The 23374-nt window shown below is 41.2% G+C and overlaps 1 protein-coding gene across 4 annotated transcripts in view; it reads left to right on the top strand.

Annotated features, from left to right (window-relative positions):
* hivep2a (HIVEP zinc finger 2a) overlaps window positions 1-23017 on the top strand; it is an 84989-nt gene extending 61972 nt beyond the window's left edge. For all 4 annotated transcript variants that reach the window (XM_022666167.2, XM_007245467.4, XM_007245469.4 and 1 more), the window contains 6 exons: window positions 12762-17843; window positions 18062-18213; window positions 18675-18850; window positions 19060-19161; window positions 19396-20312; window positions 20664-23017. In XM_022666167.2, coding sequence (XP_022521888.2) covers window positions 13044-17843; window positions 18062-18213; window positions 18675-18850; window positions 19060-19161; window positions 19396-20312; window positions 20664-21404 — 6888 coding nt within the window. In that variant the 5' untranslated portion in view covers window positions 12762-13043 and the 3' untranslated portion in view covers window positions 21405-23017. The remainder of the gene's footprint in view (window positions 1-12761; window positions 17844-18061; window positions 18214-18674; window positions 18851-19059; window positions 19162-19395; window positions 20313-20663) is intronic.
* Window positions 23018-23374: the final 357 nt, after the last annotated feature.

The raw sequence follows: 23374 nt of genomic DNA, 5'->3' as shown, positions 1-23374 counted from the left end.
CTGTCGGAGGCGCTAGAAGATGACACTGATTAGCCAGCTCTGGAGGCGGCTGACGTGGCTTATGCAGAACGGTCGCTTCTCTCTATGATTAATGTCCATTAAACACCATGTGGCTCCAATTTGTTGCAGCCCAAATCCTGTCCCCCAATGCGCTGATTACAGAGTGGGTGCCCGGCTCTTCTCCTACACCTGCTGGACTGAGGAGACGCTCATTGTGTGCTACGCTTGATCATGTGGCACCACTGTCTGTTTCAAGGCACACACAAAAAAAGGGCAGGCTTCTTCTCCTTTTGGAATAGAACATGATCCACAAGATGGAATATAGATGATAATGTAATGTCTGCAGAATTATCACTATAATAATAATAATTTGACCTAGATTCTGAAGTCATTAGGCTCTAGCCTGTCTTGATTACACGTTCAATTCAGAGTGCTGTAGGACTTTTCATTTCTGCCTTCATTATTTCTGTTACCGGCACTGGCCTGAAATCAGGGCTAATTTTGCCAAAAGACAGCCAGTGCTGTCAGGAAATCCACTTAGGCCGATTTCCCAGCTCTTGCTTTGGGTAACGCGACACTAAGCGGCGGCTGTCAGAGGAGCACTCGCCTGGGTCGACAATAAAAACGTGAGCCTCTGATGTCATGACCGCAGCTATGCTGCGAATTCCACCCTGATGCACTCATCTGTCAGCCGTGCTCTTAGGCCACACTATCAGGGGGATACATGGAAAACGGAGGGAGGAGGAGAGAAAGAGAGCAGGGTGTGAGGGATGGTGGGGGTATTAAATGCAGCTGGGGCCAGAGGATGGGGGCCTGCTGATCAGTTTGTTTGCGCTAAAGAACATGCAGTGGTTTAGCAACAGGGTGTGCACCATCCACTTACCTCTATCCCTTCTGGAAGATAGAGCTGTCGCCTGGGTCGGCCTCACCATTCCTCAAAACGTGCTTTTCAGCTTCCTTCCATAAATATTTAAGTCAGTCCATTAAATGTAAGGTAATTGCGCCGTCTCTATAGAACGCCTGGAGTCATGAGCCTTATTAAAGACCCTCGAAAGTCAGTGAGTTTTAGAGTATTTATTAAGAAGACTTGTATTAATTATAAAGGAGGTGAAGGTATAAAATGAAGGAATATGAACAGAATGGTGGCCCTCTATCAGCAAGATATAATGCCCAAAGTGTGCCAAGGCGCGGAAGCAGCTGGAGCAGGACAAGGCAGCTCATACAGAAACATGTAGACCCTAGTTCATGTTGTAATGTTGTGACTGCTGTACACTACTACTGTACTGACTGACTGATGTCCAAAAGCATGTACTTCGTCATTTCAGTCGGGGACTTGAAAAAGCAAATTTTATTTTTTAGAGACCAGAGCTTTGAAATAAAGGCAGTGCAGATCTTTTTAATGATGGGGGGAGAGAGAGAGAGAGAGAGAGAGAGAGAGAGAGAGATGGAGAAAGATGGCTTTGTGCAGGATTTTGGAGGTGACAGGCTGGAGCAGGTGCACCTGACAGGGCACTCGTTGGTTCCCATGGTTGCAGGATCGGTGCAGTGAAAGGGGCAGACAGGCGATGACAGGGTGGTTAGCCCCAGGGCTCTTCCTGTGCCGTGATACATTTAGCTTCCTAATGCCACCTAAAATGATCTCCCTAACTTTCCTTTATTACTTTACATGAAAATTTCATCAGTTTGAATAATGTTGTCTAAGTAAAGCAACAGGAAGACTTCAGTGCCTTGACACGGTTACCTTTCTACACGTTTACTGACCACACTCGGCATCCCAGCAGTGTTAACTAAGGTCAGCTTTTAATACATGCAAATCATTAATTACCCACAGTTGTATGTAGGTTGTTGACACAGTGAAGAGAAAATAACTGCAAAATCTATCCAGAAAACCAGCTTAATTTAAGCAAGAAAAATACCATACTTTAGTTTTTCTCAAGTTAGTGGAAACAATAGACCATGTTATGCACTTATTCAAATAAGTCCTTTTATCACAAAAAACACTCAAGACTTGTCACCATGTGTTTATTCCTTCAAAACATATGTAGTTTTGTCTGCCCACAGTTTGTCAAACCATGACAAGTAAACGATAAAATCTCTTTCATTTCTACGTATTTATTTATTGTATTGCGTAAGATGTACTGGGTTATCTTTGCAGCGAATCCATCCAATTAACTTCATCTTCCTTGGATTTTCAAGGCTGCATTTCCTCTGAATAGGAATTAGCTTTTTTTTCTTCTAAGAAAAGGAAGGGATTAGAGTAGCAAAAAAATGGTTCGTAATATTGTGTATGTTGTATTTCCAATGTCAGTCCTGTAATCCTATTCATCCTGAGAAAAAGAGGCAGAAAAGAGCATTAGGCTGTGCAATTATAGAATGGGACTTAACAGATGCACTCGGCACACTGTATTCATTTTGGATTGCGGCACATAGAGTGTGGGAGTTATATACGTTCCTGAGAAATGTTTCAGAATCCAGAACGTCAAAAGAGAGGGGAGGGTGAAAAAAAACAGCATTCATCCGTCATCTCTTTAACATTTCAATTTCCTAGACCCATCCTGCTGTGCATTGCGCAAGAGAGCTTTTAACAAAACACGCCTCGAGTCCTCAAGTATTTGGAAAGCGCAAGAACCGGCGCTCATAATTACATGCAGTTATTTATACTGTCCATATCTCCACATCACTTGAAAAATGGTTGCGCCTGCCTTTAGGACCTGCTGAGGGAGGTGTGCCAGAGAATTGCCAGCCACCAGCCTCTTCTCATTCAGGGATCTGGCACAGAAAAAATAGCTGCAAATGAATCTCCTGATGTTGAGCAGATTTCGTCCACAAGATGTCAGTCCCTTCAGAACCCTCTCACAGAGGAACTCCTGCAGCTCAATCTGGAATGAGTAGATTACTTGCAGAGAAAAATCCAATAATAAATGTCAGTGTTTAGGACTATATTTACATTGTTTGGTCCCACGGTTCTTCAATTGTACCTAAATGGTTGTCATGGCTCTACATAGAACCATTGGCTTTACTAAATTAGTATATTAGAAATATATTGTCTGTAGAACTAATGCTAAAGCTTCAGCCTTTTTCTTTTAGAGACTTTTTTTGGTATCAGATTCAGTTATGTTTTGATGCCAAACCTGTATTCATTTAAAATCCCAAATTGTTAAAAATGCAATAAAAATACATGTTAGTCTAAACCAGATTTCCCAAGCTTGCTTCAGGTTCTTACTCACTTATATTGACATTGTTTAGTGTAATACCTGAGATGACCATCTAATCACACAGAAATGTTCATCAGTAAAAATATACTGCTAATAGATCTCCAAATTAGTTTGTTACATTTGAGCAGAGGCAAAAGATTTTTCAGCCTTGATAAACACTGTTTCCTGGGTTTACTCTGGGTGAGTGCTGCTGCAGATTGTGATGCAACCCCAATGAAATGCCTTATTTTTCTGGGTTAGCTGAGATGGCCTTGGTGCAGAAGCATAGGAGCATAATGGTGTTTGTAATATCCCTAGCCTCAGAGCTCACAGAAAACCACAAGAGTGCACAAGGCTGAATCTGAATCTGTGTCAGAGACGGAAGCAGAAGAAGGTGTACACTACATGTCCAAATATTTGTGGACACCCATTCTACTGAAAGCATTCACCTATTTGCAAGTTACACCAGTAGCTGACAGAGATGTGCAAATGTACATCTACAGCATGTCTAATCTATGTAGAGAAGTATTGCCAGTAGAATAGAACTCGGGGGAGCAGATGCCTAAAGCCAAACATGGTCTAGAGGGGTATAAAGCCCCCCAGATTTGAGCTGTTGTGACTGAATATAATCAAATCCTCACAGCAATGCTCCAGAATCTAATAGAAAGCATGTGTGGGGGGAAAGGGTGCTCCTTCAGCAGTTTAACAGCAGTATTGCACCCCACTAATGTTCTGGGTTTTGATTGTGAAAAGAGCTTTATGATGAAGATGCAAAGAGCCGTTCACCCATAGCAAAGGTGTGGACTGTTTTACTAACAGCCGTGATCAATGCTGTCATTTTTCAGTTCAGTATCCTGGTTCAGTCTGTTAATAACTCTGTGTTGTACTGTCTGCGTAAAGGGAGCTTACAATTTGGCTGGCTAAATGAAATGCAGAAAACGACAGTTGCTGTTAGCTTTGGACATGACATCACTGTTCTCTTTCGGTATCTAATCAGGAAGAGGTCCCTTGCACACAAAAACCACAGTGAAGCTGATCTCCTGATTTGTTGGCCAGAGGCTTATTACTACCCAAGCAGGGACACAGAGGGCTTTCTGGCCTTTGTTTAGGCTTAGCCCTGTTTCAATGGCCCAAAGGCTTTAAAATTTAATTTAATATCCGTGATTTGTCGACAGGGCCTGCGGTTTGGGACGTAGTTTTTCATCTGACGTTCTGCAAATGAGAGGGGAAATCTTATTCTGTTAGATTAACAGCCATCCTAATTAGGCCCGTGCTCTACTGTGAGGAGTGGGATTTGTGTCATTTTTCAGGTACTGTCAGCTTCGGGGGAAAGGATGAGGGATGGGCTAAATTTTAAGCAGAGGATGAAAGAAAATGATGAAGAGAGGAGATAGCGAGTAGTGTTCGAGTATACTTTTACTACGATGTCTCAGAGGTCTCAGAATGCCTTCCATGAATGCTCAGTATTTAAAGAGGTTACATATATTTCTATTGTATGAAGGCCTCATTTTTTAGGAAGAGGAGTCTTTCTGTTTTGGCTTTTTGAGTGGGTCATCTCTCTTTACAGTCATCTCATGTTTTCAGAATGTTCCTAATTGTGGTTATGGGTTTTGCTTTAATGCATCTGAACATTTGGATTAATCGATCATGGTCACTTCTCCAAGAGAGCAAGATAATTGTTTCAGCAGATGATCAGTTCTAGTTTATTTAGTCAGTGTGTAGAGCCCGAGCAAGACACTAAGCTCTACACACCCAGAGTAGAATCAATAAGCATTTTCATTCTCATGCATGGACATGTAAACCAGTCTATCTATTATCTGAATGTAACTTTGTAAAAGATACATTCAAGGTTTTTAATTAATCATTTATAATAAATAATTATGTTAATAATTGTTAATATTTTGCAAATCTTTATTGTCCAAAAAAATCAGGAATTCTTTTCGTAAAGTTATTAAAGAAAAATGGTCATAAAAACACTCTCTATTGTCTAAAACAATGTCTTTATGGAGGAGCACATGTAAGATGTTGTAAGGCGAAATATTACACCAAAGGTTTTTGTGTATAGTGTGTAGAGAAAAAAGCACACTAGAGAGAGAGAGAGAGGAGACACATTCCATCAGCTGCACATCTGGCACGGCTGGGAGCTGAAGCTGCACGCCTTGCAGATGCAGACAAGATAAAAGGGCATCACTGATGGTATCTGAATTACTGCTACTGATAAAACTACTGATTGGCTTGCTAAGAATCCTTCAGGCCCAGTGTTGTAGGAATTGTTTAGGTGTTCCGTGTCCTTGGGTTAATGTTCTGGTAGATCTAAAATGCGTCATGGTTATTAACATTATATATATATACATTATATATAACATTTTTTTTGTCTTTTTCAACACATTGGAGTCTACTTTAGCATTTATATTACCATGTGATTGGATGTCAAGAAATCTTAAAAACGATGTAAAATAAGGAAGCATAATGCAGGTCAAAGTTAGACGTTTTTATTGTAAGTCACATTTTAAACAAAATAAATGACAGACTACACTGGGGACATAGATAACTAGGAATTCAATGATTAACATTATTAATCCTCTGATAAGGGGGCTGAATGGGTGCATGAATCAAAAATAAAAGCTGTTAATGTTTAGACGGTTAATGTGACCTTCTTAAAAATTACATATGATTTTGGAAAATAAAAACTTCTAATGGATGTGGAACCTTTACAACTCTGCACACAACTGGGTCTGTATTATACGTTGTATATGGTAATGGCATGTTGGTTGGCTTCAAAAGCTGGATCTCGCCTCCATATGAACCCAGTGTGTCCTGCACATCTCTAATATATGTGCTTGACAGTGTGTGCATCAAAGCTTCAAAGCCTGAGCCTGAGAGCAGTGACGAGATCTTATTTAGCCTGGTGCTCTGTGCAGCACCAGCGACTGCCAGACGGCCCAGCTCACATCTGTTTGCCCACCAGATCTGATGTTGTTAACCTTGGACAGTGACTAGAGCCATTTATTTGGTCTGCTTTTAGAGGCCGGGCCACTCTGGTTTCATGGCCTCCACATGGTCGCCTTCTTGTTTTGCACCTTCGCAGATGAAATTCTGATTTGACATGTTTTGGCATGCTGTGTTTTAACAGCTTGTTCATATTCTTGTGTCCACTAAGAGTTTTACTCTGCTGGTTCATGGGCATTGAAGGAGCATGTGGTGGGGTGGGTTGATGGTTGGATCAACATGTGTTAGCCCACAGGCAAAAAAATGTGTTAAAAAGCCTTTTGGAGGCCACAGCTTTTGGAGGCAGGTTTTGCCCTTTAGGCTGCTTGTTTTTAAAAGTTTACAGCAGGCCACTGTTTTTTACGCGCTGTATAGTAAAATGAAAGGAGAGAACAAAACAAAAAATACAAGTATATAACTGCAACAAAGTGTAATGTTGTAGGTCCAGAGGAGAGATCCAGGGAGAAAGACAATTAATCACTGCTTCTACAGCTGCTTCCTGACATTTCTGCAAAATGTTGTGGAAAATTTAATGAAGGCTAGCTTCGTAATGGTTTCAAGCTTACCCAGTGGAAAATATGACTGTCTTTCCGTAGACAATTAAGACCAACATGAAGCCCCCTCCCTTCCCCCCCTTTTTTATTTTTATTTCTTAGTCTTTTCTTTGGTAGGGCTATGCTCTGAGCTTCAGCCAGGGATAAATGGAAACATGTACATTAAATAGCTACAGCTGCACCACACAAAAATGACCAGTATTGTTTCTTGTTTATGCAGCATGATCCCTAAGTAGTGGCACCTACAACAAGCTCCAGAAAACCCTAAAATCCAAACCATCAATTCACTCTACAATATAACAAACTCATTTTAGGAGAGGCTTAGACTCAGACTTGCCACGTTTTTTTTTACCATCAAGCCTCATTCTTACTCTGATAATTCATGTCTCTTTGCCATTAATCCAATTGTCTGTTGTTCAAGCTCACTCACAAGAAAACACAACTTATACAGGTGTGGGCATTCCCAAACCTAAAATCATTGATTTCCTTGTAGTAAAACTTCATTATTAATTTACATGCTTCTATCCCATGACCTTTGGTCAAGAGTCCTAAGTGAACGATGAGTTCATTAAACACAAAGCGACTGAAACCAACTGGACACAGTAAATGTTTGCTTCTCCTATAAATTTGATTGTCTGTTTTTGGACAAAAGATTAACTCAGTAGTCCTGATTTTAGTCAGCAGTGTGTATTTACATTTTTGTAATGGTGCATGTCAGGCTGCGCTATAGGCTACAGTATAGATGCGTGAAGCTACATGAATAATCACTGCAGGCTCTGGTGTAGATTTGAAACAGAAGCATAAATTGTCCTTGAGGTTGTTAAGCAATATGGTGAAAAATGGGCTTCATGGGCTTCCATTAAGATTGTAAATTTTTACCTTTAATCCTTGCAGTGATTAAAGTTTAATTTAAATTAGTTTAATTTAATTGCTGATGTTTAAACTCATTGATGTTTTATTAAGACAGTGCAGCAACTGGAATAACTTTCCACTCCCTATATCTAATGGGAGAAGTGTTTTCTGCACCATCTTATCTTTCCACATGCAAATCTTTCTTTAGGTTTTTAGTCTGAGGGAGAATTGAGTAAATGGAAGGCTGCCGACTGCTTGCTTTTTCCGGTATATTCACTCTCTCCCTCCTGTCTCCTTCGAGTGGCTGGCATCGCAGCTGCCGGATAATTGCGTGTTCGACCAAATGTCTTGAAGGGCCGCGCGATGCTGCGGATCCGGCTGCCGTTGCTGCCGGCCCACTCTGGCCGAACGCCGGCAGGGCCGCGTTGTATAACTGCGTCTACCCCCCACCCTTCCCTTTCATAACGCAATTCATAAGCACCATAACCCTGCATGGTATTCATGCCTTCTCCTCCCACACAGGAACTGTCACCCACGCTCCTCACCCCGTCTCGAGATGGCTGTGGATGCTTCCCACGCACGCTTTTTCTTTCCATCACTTATACACTCTTATGTAGACGCACACACACAAACATGTTCACACACATTCAAGCTCTTCTGTCCACGGCGTTAAAAATACCTCTCCTCTTATTTAATTGCTTCCTCTTTGCTCTAGATATCTCAGTGAGTTTTGCTCTCTCTCTCTCTCTTTTTTCTGTAGTCTGCCTTTTTGAAAGGAAATAGAATCATGAATACAAGTTGCTTTTCATTGACTCCCACAGTATGCTCGCCTTTGCCTGCACAAAGGCCATGAGCATAGACCCTGGACCACCAGAATGTAAGACATACTGTTAGTTCCATAAGTATTTAGACATTCATACAGTTTTTGTAATTTTGCACCCCACCTCAGTGGACATAAAACAATTGAAATGTAGACTACTAGCTTTCAAGGGGTTTAACAAGAAATATAGCATTCACAGTTTGAACAATACAGCTTTTAAAGTCCCTTAAATTTGGCTTGTAGGAAATTGGATGTTTTTGTGTCCAGGTCTGGAGTTAATTCCAAGTGTTAACTTAAATCTATGGATAAATGAAACCAAGAATAGTCAAATTAAAGGTTTTATTATTATTATTATTAACAGCTTTGTCTAGGGAGTCTATATTACATAAACATAATACTTTCATTTGGACTTCTTCCTTGAGCTTTGTTGATGCAATATAATGTTTTTATGTGAAATTCTACACTTTTTGAATCATAAACTCAGTTCATTAAGTTTTTTGAGCATTCTGACCATCTGGTCACTATTTGAGCCGAATCATCTCTTCGTGTTGGCCTCTCAGCTGTGATGCTTGCCGAGCTTAGCCGAGGGGTTGGCCTGCACTTCATCTTAGGGGTCCTAATGAGGAGTCAGCAGGACACGAGGGGGCTGACTTGCACACATTTTGGGGTGATACATCCCCCAGACCTGCTAACGCAGGCCAAAAAAAATCCCTGCAGAAAGTTGCTGGGTGAGCAAAAGGCTATTCTTCCAGGAGGAGGCAAGACAGACTGTAAAGAAAGAAAGTTCGGAGCAAAAAGAAAGAGAGGTGATATGAGGATAACGTCAGTAGGTCATTATTCAGGGGTTTTGTCTTTCGGAAATTTCCGGAGCACCTCTGTTTTTCTCTCAGCTGTGCTCAAGACAAAATGACAGAGAGCTCGCACCATTTTTGCAGAATGTGCTTGAATAATTGCTGAGAAAATAAATGTGCTAACTGCGTAAGAATACACAGTACTTCATTGTGGGATTCTTGCTTCAATCTATCTTTAGACGCTCTTATTCATCTAGTCCTTGCCAGTTGATAAAGCCAGTTGGAGTTGTAAAAGTTGCCTCCATCACTAATGAGCTGGAATACTTGGAACATAAATCTTGGAAAAACAAACCTAGCTTTCTCAGTCTTAAAAATCTCTCTTTAGTGCAGAATTCCCCCATTTTATACTAAGAGGAGGCCTATATATTATAATTTTTGTACTGGATTGTTTTCTCCTTAGGTCATACATCCTATAACTTTACCGTGATTATATGTAGCCTAATAAAAATTGATCTACCTAAATAGGTAGATATATGTTTTTTTTTCAGGGTACTTTACATATATTGTCTGGAAAGTGAACAATATGTTTTTACATTTTTACACACGTCATATCTTTTTCTAAAAGAAAAACTAATTTTATCATGATATGGACCCTGACGTGACATTGAACATTTATATTGTGTCAACCACCCAGTCAGGGAATGAAGTAAATGTGTTTTTTTCCATGGCATTACCCTGAAGGACTTATTTTGTAAATGTCTACCACAGTAACACTTTCTTTGTCCAGTGAACTTGTTTGGTAGAATGTGCAGAATCCCTGGTGAATAACTTTGCACTTGTCATTGTATCAGTTGTGAACAATATACAGCACAGAGGCAGGCAGTGGAAAGTGGTTTTTGAAGGTAAGGGTACTGAAAACGGATAGGCCTGATTTAATTTTATGGTTATATCTGTTTTTGGCAAGTGCAGTGCAGCCAGGCAACTGATAAGAGTTTTAAAAGAACATACATTGGCAAAACATGCCCCTGTTTCCTGCGTGTTTGTTTATTTTTAGTTCTGTGGAATCTTTCAATCAGCTCTCGGAAAATCGATAGAAACTATAACTAGCTATTTCAGCCTCTGATAAATGCATTTTTGTGATTTGTACATTAATGCGTGTTCATTTGCAAACAGAATCAACACAGTCACCCTTAATCTCTTGAATGGGATCTGGCAGGGAACATATAACATACCTAAATCACAAAAGCGCTGAACGTCATTGTGTAGGACTGGTTGGTGCTCCAGGGTAGCAGTAGGCAGTAGAAGATCTCAGAAGGTCTCACCCATGCAGCAAATTGGGCTCCAATAAGTTTCATAACCCTCCTGCTAGCAAATCATAAGAGTGGGCAGATGTGTGTTGAGCTGCGTGTGAAGAAGTATCTGTGTGATATTCTAAAACCAAAAGAAACCCACACAGCAACAGGAACATCCTCATCTCTTCATTCAGTTCCATGTGTGCGTCTATGTGTGTTTAAGAGTGGTGTTGAGACCACATGTCTTATATTGGACTTTTTTGAACTCGTTGAGTTTATGTAATTTCGCTTAGTCATCCTATTCAGGGATACAGTAAGTGTGCAGTGAATGGAGGCAGTGCTCTATGTGGGATGTCTGCCCTTTATCCTTTTGACTGTGTATATATTGTTCACTTGGAGTCATTTTTAGAACATTTCCTCTCAGCTTAAAAAAAGTGACCGAATGTATTTCAGTGCATTTACTTGTTTCTGCAGAAAAGCTTATGCAATCCATTCAGTAGATATCTCTCGACTTAAAAACCTCTTATCTTATGCAACACATGCAGGGGGGCTGCATAAGAGGTTTTAGGACTTTTTCTATTGCTGGCTGCCTCAATGTCATAAGCTGTAGTGAAGGGGAGGGAGGTTGGTGTTCTGCTCTGGTGGCATCACTCATTCAGTTATGGGGAAAGGCCTTGCGTTTATCAGAGAATGGGGCCCTGCACAAGTGGGTAGCCAAGCTACACAGATTAATTAACAGAATAAGACCTTTTATATGCGGATGATGTGCAGCAGCAATGGGTCCAGATTACCGTTAAGTGTGATACATGAATCAGAAGCACTGACTTACTTAAATACATCACTCTCCTCTAGGCCGTGTTGTCAGTGAGCTGCTGCCATTACTCTTGGGAACATCACCTGACCTTTGTTTTGCTGGAGAAAACCAGCAGAGGTCGAAAGCCTTCAACAAGCCAAGAGAACACAACTCAAATTCTGTATATAGGTAGCAAAGATTGAATGTTGGACATTCTTCATATTCTTAGCATTTTAGTAGCAGCTGCATAATTTCTGGATTTGGAACGAGGTGTATATTTATAAATTGTATTTCAAAGGAGTTGGGCCAAACATAATGTACCATATCTCTTGGGAAATGCAGTATCATGTAAAAAAGCTTTTTCTTTCTTTGGTAAAATGTCACTGGAATGTGAATGTGAATGTATCCTATGCATTATATAGTCCCTGTAGCTTCAGTGTCTAGACATAATCCTTGAAACACACAGTCTAAATGACAAAACATTAATCAAAACCTTAGTCTTGAGCAGATAAAAAAATTATAAATAACATTTAGTTGGATATATATTTCTAGTTACTTTCTGTTCTGTACTTTCTGTCAACTCTACTTTTTTCTGCTTTTTAAATACCCTTTTTTAATATCCTAATGTTACATCAGCCTACACAGTGGAACTGAGTACTGGTACATAAAAATCTTCCAAGCCTTTGTGCACTAAAAATATTCACCCTTGTGCCTCTGTTCAAACTCATGACTTGTCTCAGTTTGTAAGTGCATATTTTCCTATGTCATGCATGGATGAAAATGAAAACAAAACGAACCAAAAGTTTCAGGTGCTATAAATACCAGTGGCTTCTCTGCCCTGCTATTTTTAGCAATCACACTGGCTTCCAGACATCAACGTCACAGTTTCCTCACTCATACTCAGGCACTCAGGCAGCTCTGTCTGTTGCAATCAAGTCTGAGATCAGGAAATACATTACACAGAAAACACATTCAGCATCCTGCCATTACAAATACTGAATCTACTTTATCTTTGTGGAAGATATTGTAACTTGAAGTGCTGTAGTAGGTTGTGCTTCAATTACATTTGTATAGAGCAGCCTTTCTCTTTTAGTGAGAACAGAGAGACAGCAGAATGCTAAACAAAAACAGCAACAAAGGAAGAAAACATGCTGTAGCTTGCCCTTTAGACGCCCACGCACATGTGACGTTGAATGTCACTTGCCTTCCACAGCCTATTTTTACACATGGGTGTCTTTTTTGGAACTGGGTGGGCATGGTTGTTAATGATGACTCATGGCTTGGGGAAGTGAGGTAGCTCCTCTGTTTCAGTTCATTGAGATTCTGAACATTCTCATTAGACCCCCAATCATTACTTCTCTGCTCAGCGACCTCTTCTTAATACTTTGAAATTAACTGTTTATATTTGTTGTCAAATTTTTCAAAGCAGACAAATACTGTTTTAAATATAGTTTTTCTCTGTTTGTGTCTCTTACAGATTTATCTGGAATTAGGCTGTTGAAGAAAAGGGGAAGCAACAAGGATTTGGATGAAACAATACGTCACAGAATATTACCATGCCAAAAGAGTGAATGAAGGAAAAGCAGTGGTCTGATGATTGTAAAACACATTTTGGAGTTTCAAATGTGGAGCAAATCTCAAAAAAATGGAAATGGAGGACTTTTTCTTTAGATGTCAGTAAATTACCTGGCATGACTATATACTTGAACGCAATTTAACAGACGGCACCTTAAGTAACTCAGTTGGAATACAGCAAAATATGGAGCCACGCGGAACAGACGCCAGCCACAAATGCAGCAAGGAACCACGTGATAAGAATACTCTACAGAGGAAATGGGTCTCTGAGCCCTCTAATGGTACACAAAGAAGCACTTATGCAGAATCGGAGAGTAAAAGACATTTAGACCATGAAAGTTTCCAGAGTGGTGCCAGTGGGACAGGTATTGCAAGTGCTGGAAAGCTGCATTTAAATGCTGTGTCTCAGTCATCTCAAGAAAGTCGATTCTTTCCTCGGTCGTACTCCTACCAGTCGTACCCACAGCAGCCCATGCAGAAACCTATTCTGACTGGTACAAAGCCACAGACTGGTTTGGAGGCCCATGCTTGGCCATTCTCAGGCCAGTTGCAGTCTCTGCCGCCGGATGATATATTTCCTGCTCACTCCCGCAGTCATGGAGTCTTTCCCCGTCAGAAGTCTCCAAGTTTACCTAGTGCTTTTGGCCAGTATTCTCAGTCAAGCTCAGAGCAACAAGAAGAAGGACATAAGAAGGAGCAGAAACCCAAGAAGCCAGGGAAGTACATTTGCCAATACTGTGGACGGGCATGTGCTAAGCCCAGTGTTCTTAAAAAACACATCCGGTCACACACAGGAGAGCGACCCTATCCATGCGGTCCCTGTGGTTTTTCATTCAAAACCAAGAGCAATTTGTATAAACATAGAAAGTCGCATGCCCATGCCATTAAAGCAGGACTCGTTCCTTTCTCTGAGCTGGCTATTCGTACAGACATTGATCAGGCATCTTCAGTTGGTGAGGCAGAGGTACATTCTGATGGAGAGCAAAGTACTGACACTGATGAAGAGACTGCAGAAATAGCAATGTATCCAGAAAAAAGTAGCCCTGTACCCCAGATATCATTTGAGTCTGACAAAAGCACAATAGAAAAGGGCGGAGAACCAGCATATGCAGATCCAGCAGAAGAGCTGGCTATGGCGCCTATGAAAGTGCCTATCTTAATTGTCCCAAAACAGGGGCTTCCATCAACAGCCATAGAGTGCATCCCATTCACAGAAATCAAGGGATCTCATATTGGAGGACAAATGATCAGAGGAGATGAGTCACATACCATCAAACAAAGGCTTGCTTTAAGACTGACTGAGAAAAAGGGCCAGGACTCAGAGCAGTCACTGAATCTGTTAAGTCCACACAGCAAAGGTAGCACAGATTCTGGCTATTTCTCTCGCTCAGAGAGTACTGAGCAACAGATTAGCCCACCTAACACCAATGCAAAGTCATATGAGGAAATAATGTTTGGCAGAACCTGGTATTACAGACCCAGACAACCAAGCACAGTTGGAATGGCTTCTCCTGCCAGTCAGGACCCTCACAACAAGAACTGTGCCATGATGGAGCTGGAAATGGGAAAGATATGGGAAAGAGGTTCTGCAGAATCACAGCTTGCTGCAGGGTGTGACCCTAAGCAGTATCCTGGAGCGCCTTGCCAAAGCAATGCTGGTCTCTTAGAAGCTCCTTCAGAATCAGGGCCACTCATTCGAAGCAACTCAATGCCCACACCTTCTCCAACTAACCTCAATGTACCACCAGGTCTGAGAGTAAGCCATTCATTTGATGAGATGATGTCTCCTGATGATGTATTTTATCCAGCTGGTCTGAGAAGGCTGAGGAGACAGGCTGCTTTCGAGCATGGGGAATCTGAAAACTATGGAAAGATATTAGGTCCTGTTTCAGCCATGAAAGTGGTTGAAAGAGGCCTGGTTATGTCTGAGTTCAAAGGTTCAGGATCAGAGCTTGCTTGTCCATATAGCTCATATGGTACGAAAGTTGGAATGCCAGAGATGACCACACGAAAGCGACGTAAAGAAAAGAGTGTTGGTGATGAGGAGGATTGTGCTGTGCAATATGATGATGCTCAGAGTGGTCCTACTGAAACAGCAGACTTTGATCTAAAACAAGCAAGTCAAGACTCTTCAAGGGCTACTCCAACAGATAAAAGGTCAATGTTTGGTGGTTATAGCCCCTCGGAAAGTTTCGATAAAGGTGCTGGTGTGTGTCCAGAGGGTGTGGCAATTGGTCAAGATCCAGACAGAAAAGCTGCGGGCAATGTTATATCTGTTATTCAACATACAAACTCACTTAGCAGGCCTAGCTCGTTTGAAAAATCAGAGTCAGTTGAACTTCAGAACTACCATCCAGAAAAACTGATTGGTCAGCTCTCTGAGCAGTCTGACACAGAAAACATAGAGGATGTGCAGAGTCCTGAATCACTTGTGAGGTCTGAGAGCATGGAACATCAGCAGCAGGGTGACAGTGAAATGGCATCTGTTGCACCTAACCAGCAATATCATATGCCTCACAAACTAGTACGGCAACCCAACATTCAAGTGCCTGAGATCAGGGTAACAGAAGAGCCTGATAAACCAGAAAAAGAACCAGACGCACCAGCTAAGGAACCAGAGAAACATGTGGAGGAATTCCAGTGGCCACAGAGGAGCGAGACTCTGTCTCAACTCCCAGCAGAAAAGTTGCCTCCAAAGAAAAAACGTCTTCGTCTTGCAGACTTGGAGCACTCATCTGGAGAATCGAGCTTTGAATCCACCTGCACCAGTCTTTCAAGGAGCCCAAGTCAAGAAAGCAACCTGTCCCATAGCTCAAGCTTCTCAATTTCATTTGATAAAGAGGAAAGCATTAAATCAGTGTCACCAACAAAGCAAGATGAGTTCAGTAAGCAATCAGAGTTTCTGACTGTACCAGGGAGTGGTCATTCTCTGTCAATACCAGGCCATCATCACAAGGAGATGCGTCGCTCTTCTTCAGAACAGGCACCTTGTGCTTTACCTACCGAGGTACCAGAAATTCGGAGCAAGTCGTTTGATTATGGAAGTCTTTCAACCTCTTCAAGACAAGGGGAGGTATATTCCAGTGCTTCAGCCATGAAGGAGCGCAGACGTGGATACCTAGTTAGACAGGCATCGCTGAGTGTCTACCCTGAAGCCGTACTTCAAGAGCAAGGCTCTGAGTTGAACATCAAGCAGGAGCATTCTGACCAACACGGCTCGCCATCACCTTGGCAAGGCACCTCATCTCTAACTGGCACATCTCATTCTGTTTCTGGAAGTGACCTAGCAAGATCTAAAAGATGCACGCAGCCAGTTCTTGGATCACATCAGCTGTTGCAACAAAGCATAAGTGAAGACAGCCAATCAGAAGACATTCTGCAGAAATCTCCTCGCTTGCTAGGGCAACTGTCTTCAGACAGCGAGGCATCAGTACATGAGCACATGAGCCAGGATGTAATGCAGTCCTCGCTTCAAAGTAGCTTGGCTTCGTCTGCCTTTTTGCCATTTCAGACAGTTCAGTTCTGGAATCCTGAATCAACTCAACGACCCAAACATCACCTGCCTTATCAGACACATCAGTTACAGAAAGTACATATCAGACAGCCAAATATACAGCCCATACTTCAGAAGTCCCACCAACCTTTACATCAAATACAGGGACAAAGTGTTTCAAAGACTGATAGCACTAGTCACTATTCATATCTTTTAAGAACCTCCCCACAGAATGTAGGAGCGTTCTCAACAAAGGTGCTCACAACAAGTTCACTTTTCATACCTCAGAATGTCAGTTCCCAGCCACCACTCCCCGGAATGATGGTCCCTGTTAGGGCCCAAACAAATGTGCCATCATATGGTAGTGTTATGTACACAAGTGTTTCACAGATTCTTGCTACTCATGCTCAGAGCACTACGTCTATCAGAATAATATGCTCAGACAATGCATCTACTAGCTCACTGGGCATGTCCTCCAAACACCCGGTAGGGTTCAATTTATCCAAGATATTGGGCCATTCAGAAGGATCTTTGCAGTTCCCACTTTGGAAAGTTCCAGAACCATTACCTGGGAGACTGAACACAGGCATACCATTGTCTTTAACATCCGGGACTATCTCAACTACAGATGCTTCCTCCAGTATCGGAGGGAGTAAGAGAATGCTGTCCCCAGCCAGTAGTCTTGAACTTTTTATTGAAACCAAACAACAAAAACGGGTCAAAGAAGAAAAGATGTACGGCCAAATAGTGAAAGAGCTAAGTGCTGTTGAGCTGAATAACTCGAGTGCACCAAAAGACAGTGACACATGTCCACAGCCTGATCATTTAAAGAGAGAGGACTCAGAAGATGATCAGGAGAGAATGTCCTCATCTCCACCAGCCAATTTTCCACCATCTAAGTTCCCAGTACGCCCCACTGTTTCTCATTTCCCTGATGTGCCACCCACAGACAGCTTTACCCCACCACTCCAGATTGTCACCAACACTTCTAAAAGAGCAGAGTCCCCAGAAGAGCTTGATGTAGATGAATCCACTCCAGAGGCAAGCTCAAGCCCACAGTCCATGATCTCCTCAAGTGATGCTCAAGAAGACCTAAAGCAGGGCAGTAAGATCCCCGTAAACATGCTGGTACAACTTGCCGCTAGTCAGAGTGGTGGTGCTGCCGGTAGCACTCTACTGCTCACTGATCTTGCAGATGTTCAACAGTTTTTTCAGTTTCCAAGTCTCCGCACAACAACGAGTGTCAGCTGGTGCTTCCTGAATTACACCAAGCCAAACTATGCTCAGACAACTCCATTAAGCTCTGTTTATGGCTCTTGGTGTGTCAGCTCCTATAATCCTAACCCACTTAGTCTCAGCACCAAGGCAACTCTGGCACTGCTCCGCTCCAAACAGAGGAGGAACACAGAAACTTATACAATGGCTGCTATGTATCAACCAGGGACTGGAAAACTTGTTTCATCCTTATTGTGGAAGCAGAGGTTTGAACAGGTAAATGAAACAATAATAAGCATTTAAAAGTAAATATACAGATACGATCTGTTTCTAAAAAAACAACATTTACTATTTCTTAGGAGCACAGAGTTCGATTTATAATTCTGTTTATTATAAACAATAATTCTGAATAAGTTTTTCTATTTCACTGATGTTCTCTGATGTTGATCATTTCGATTCTTATTACATATTCTGTGTTTTTGATTACATTTTAGATGAAGCCAGAGCTCATGCAGCTGGATGTTGGCAAGTTTGGGAAGAAAATGAAGGGGGTGAACTCAAGGGAACGAGGAAAAGAGGACCACGGAGAGAAAGAGGCTTCCTCAAAGCAGCATGAGCCCACTCGCATTAAAATATTTGAAGGAGGGTACGTGAAGATGTGTGTCAATATTCAAAGCAACCAACTGCATACTCTTCCACTTTGGAAGGATGACTAAATATTAATGTTGTGAATGTGCTAGTTATTCAGCTTAGGAATGATGCTTTTCAATGCATAATAATACTATTAAAATATTATTAATGATTGCCTCATTAAGAGGGATTTAGGACCTCAAAAGTATAAAATGTGTTCAGGTGGTCTGCCTGTACTTTCCAATAATAGTGTATATGCTGTCACATGTATAAGGGCATAGAAAACTAAACATTAAATGAATGCAGCTGTGTAAATTTTTCTGTTTAAAATACTTGGGTTCAGCATAAGATTTATGATGTTTTTCTGTTTAAACTGTACTTTATGTAAGCCACACTCTTAATAACTCGTTCCTAGGAACATTCATTTTATGAATCCTTCCTATACTGTTAATAAGTTCATCCATATTTTTATTTCAGGTACAAATCCAATGAGGACTATGTTTACGTGAGAGGCAGAGGTCGAGGGAAGTACATCTGTGAGGAATGTGGAATCCGATGTAAGAAGCCAAGTATGCTGAAAAAACATATTCGCACACATACTGATGTGAGGCCATACGTCTGCAAGTTCTGCAACTTTGCTTTTAAGACAAAAGGTAGGTTTCCCCTTCCATTTTCAGAAACCAACTATTTGTGATAGTGATAGTTTACAAGAAGACATGAATCACTACAGCAGTATTTATGTTTAGTTAAAAAATACAGGCATTTTACAGTAAGGTGATATATTCTTGTTCTTTGTTGTTGATTATTGAAAGAACCAGACATTTCTTTTGCATTCCTTTAAGTCTCTTTACCTGTTTTTTAGGAAATCTAACAAAACACATGAAGTCTAAAGCCCACATGAAGAAGTGCTTGGAGCTGGGGGTGTCGGTGACATCTGTGGATGACGCGGACGCAGAGGAAACTGGTATGAATCAGTCACTTAGGACATAATGTTAAAATCTGCCAGAAATGTGATAAATAGTGCGCCCTACAAATTGCACTAAAACATGACTATTCGTTTAATGTGAAAAGAAGCCCAGACACTGCCAAGTGTTGTATAGAATGTAGGAGTTTGTAAGCAAGTCTTTTCTCATGCCTGTGTGACACAACAAGAAGTGCAGTATTGTTATGCTTTAAGTCACATGATTTTTTTTTTCAGATGCCACTGAAGATGTCCAAAGGGATTCTGGGAAGATTGGCATGCTGGACAGCATGGCGAAGCACCAGTTTTCTGATGCTGACGATTCTGATGGACCTGAAGATGATGGAGATGAGGTGGATGAGGATGAAGAAGATGACGATGATTATGATGGTGATTCCACACCAAAGACACGCTCTCGAAGCACAAGTCCACAGCCCTATGTTATCCCCTCACACGCTATCACTGCAGTTGCTGCATCTCAAGAGGCTGCGCCCGAGCTTTTGGGCTCTGCTCCTAAGCAGCCTCTGTTTAGTTACTTCACCAGCCTCCCAAGTATTCAAATCACCCAGCTCATGCCTAGTGAAAGGGCTGGAGAGGCCCAGATGGCGGAATACCAGAAGCTCCTGCAAGGTGCTTTAGGGGAAGACTACAAAAACAGACTGGAAGTGCCTAGCTCCATGGATGAAGATTTTGGCTTATCTCCAGAACACAGCTCATCGTCCTTCGACTTTTCACCTTCTCGACTGTCATCACCTGGCTGCGACTCCTCACCTCTTCGAGAGCCCTCTCCCAGCAGGAGATACTTGTCTCCAAGGCGGGATATTTCTCCACGGGGTCGCTTGTCTCCGAGACGGGAGGCATCCCCCCTCAGGCCACTCTCCCCCCGAAGAGATGTCTTTCGACGGGATCTGTCTCCCAGGGGGGACCTGTCCCCGAGGAGTCACCTTTCACCTATCTCTCACGCAGGAAGGCCAACGTCTCCCTCCAGCAGACGTGATCTGTCACCAAGGAGTCGCCACAAAGGCATAATCAGACCACTGTCTCCAAGAAGGGGTCTACACCATCAAAGTGGTCCTTGGACCATAAACCAGCATCCACTTGGAGAGATGAACACAGTGTCTCAAGCAACTGGAAGCAAGTCAGAGTTAGATATGGTAAGTGATTATTCTCGTGTTGTTATATACATCATGAAATTTGATACAGAGGATTTATTTTTAAATGACTTTGTCGGTATATAAAGAAGTCAATAAGGAATCTCACTCATCCTGTAAAGTGTTTCATTTGTTCAGTTGTATCCTGTAGTCCTTTATTTTATTGAACAAATATATATTTTATTGAACTCTGCAATATAATCTTTATTTTTTCTCCTGCTAATGATGCACATGTACTTAGAGCCCTAATAAGTAGTTTATTATTAGAGACTGTTTCATTTTCCTATTTAGGCAGATACATATTTTAGATCTGGAAGAGTTCATAACTTAATCCAATAACTCTCAATCTTTTAGGATCAACGAAAGAGCTGTCATCACCAAGGAGATGTTCATAGCACCGAGGGTCCCTGCACAAACCAGGGTCTTTTTAGCCACCTCCCTCTTCACTCTCAGCAACAGCTCCGCACGCCATTACCTATGATTCCAATTGGTGGTATCCAGATGGTGCACTCTGTAACAGGCCTGGCCCACCCCGCTCGGCTTCCTCTTCAGAAGAGCACTTCAGAAGAGTCCAGCACCAGTGAAGTGTCCTTCCATATCTCAGAGGGCCGCAGGACAAACAGTGGCGGCAGCATTCGAGGTGCAGAGGATTCAAGGCAGCCTCAGGAAGTGTCTGCGTCCCCCAGGTCCATATCCTCGGTCTCATTGTCCTCTCCACAGACATCCAGAGAAGACAGCAAAGAGCTGGGTGAGACAGAAAGCAAGCAGGAAGAGAGCATCCAGACCTGCACTAAGGCCATCGCTTCTCTGTGCATTGCTTCAGAAGATCCTACAGAGAAAGCTTCTGTTGAGCAGTTCCACCAGTCTCATTCTCCCACAGCCCAACAGGAGAGTGCACAGAGCAGACCTCAGCACTTCAGTAGCTCTGAGATTAGGCACCCCTTACACTCCGGCTCTGAAACAGTGGCAGGCCATTCCCCGGCCTATAGCGCAGAGACAGCGGAAAAAACACCAAGCCTACTGGGCCATGGTGAGAAGCCAACCAGCACAAAGAAAGACAGAGAGTCAACAAAAGACTACACTGACAACAGGTGAACAATGTCAAAAGGGAGGGGCAGTTCATTTTACTCAAAAAGTACGTTTACACACACACACACACACACAGCAGCTACAGTCACATACTCAAGCAGTCTTTAAACAAGCAAACTGATGCAACATTCAATAGTTTCAGTGTACTTGTACAGTGTAGCATGCCTTTTATAACCTGGTTTGCTATTTCGACTATGATTACTTTCTTATTTAAAGTTTCAGAGAATATATGTTAACTTATACCTGTATATGAGCCTGACCAAATTTGCTTATGGACTCTGTCCGGTACTTTTAAATGTACAGATGTGTGTGCCTTTTTCTTTACTTTTGCTTATATTCTTATAAGCATATGAAACAGGAAGACATGTAAATATATCAAGTTTTGTGTACCTGCTTTGTATAAAATGCAATTTGCTGTCTTTTTTGGACACCTGGGTCTGAATGATGTGAAGTATCAATATATGTAATGTTGCACTAAAACATATTTTTATATGAGTGAAATTAAATGGCTTTTGTGTACAGAAGCAATTCTATAATACTATTTATTGTATCATGTTTAATAATTTGTAAATTTTTCTTAATGTTGTGGATGCCTTTTCTATGTAAAGCATGGGTTTTGCTATTGCATAATTAGAGCATATATATATATATATATATATATATATATATATATATGTATATATGTGTGTGTGTTTACCTACTTGTGTTGAAAGATATATATATATATATATATATATATATATACAATTTAAGTAAACATTGAAGTATCTAGCATACATACAGACTATATATCTGCACTTACATTTTAGATTGACACCCACATACAGTATGGTAGTTATCTCTAAGTGCTTGTGCCCTCCCCTCTCCTGTCTGCTAAATAGGCTACACTAGTTGTGATTTTATTGCTTTTTATGTAGAACTGTCAAGCATTAAGTGAATCAGACTTGTCCACTTGTGCATTTCTTCCAAAGCATACTGAAGTAATCGTGAAATATTAAAGGTATTTTGATCTTCTGTGAATCATATTGCTTGAACTACTTGATTTCTTGATTACTATGGGGAACATTCCAGCATATGTAAATATTGAATGCCCACATTTCTCTATGCTCATAATCATACATTCATACGTGGAAAGGAGTTCATCATAGGCCATAACATCAGTCTAAAAACATTTTTAAGGTCTTGTAAGAACTCCGATATTAAAACGCACCTTATATTTCTTGAACCTTCAGAAACAAATCCCATGCTATATCAGTTTTAGAAGTGGGATTTTGTAAATACAGATGCTTTTAAAAATCTGTATCTCTTAATTGAACTAGAGTACAGAGCCAGAGTACTCTTGAGTGTATATCTGTAATTTGTATTACTTGTATATGATATATGTAATTCACTCCCTGGACATTTTGTCAGTAGTCCCTGGTGTTCATTCTTTACTGTATTAACACTGTTTAAACCTAAGGTATCAAAGCACAAATCATTGTAACGAAAAAAAGACATTAAAAAATGGGTAACTTTGTGATGTCCAGTGCAAAATATCATATACATATTTGACAATGACCCACAATACAGGAAAAACAAAATTGAGGATTGTTGTTTTCAAATAAATACAACTATGAGAACTTTGCATGTCCTTGAAGCTTTAATTGTCTCCTGAATGAATGGTCTGTTGTAATCCTTTGTAATACTTGTTGGAAAAAATGTAAATATCTGTACTTGTAAAAACATGTATGGTAAAATTCCACATCAGCTCTAACATAATGCATGGAAAGAGCTTAAGATTTGTTTAAAATATGCACATTTGGAAGCCTGGTTTTAGCACAGTTTAGTTTTTTCTTTGCCCCATTGACTTTTCTGAGATACTAGCAGGGTGTGGAAGTGACATGCTGCATTTCAGTATCAACAACAAAGTCCCTGTCACATTTTACCACACTGGCATTCTGTTACTAGTAGGCTCAGTGGGTGTACAGAAATGATGT

Source organism: Astyanax mexicanus, chromosome 1, assembly GCF_023375975.1.
Source record: "Astyanax mexicanus isolate ESR-SI-001 chromosome 1, AstMex3_surface, whole genome shotgun sequence".
Classification (NCBI taxonomy): Eukaryota; Metazoa; Chordata; class Actinopteri; order Characiformes; family Acestrorhamphidae; genus Astyanax; species Astyanax mexicanus.
Note: the sequence above shows the minus strand (reverse complement) of the source record. Positions and strands in the feature narration are given on the sequence as shown.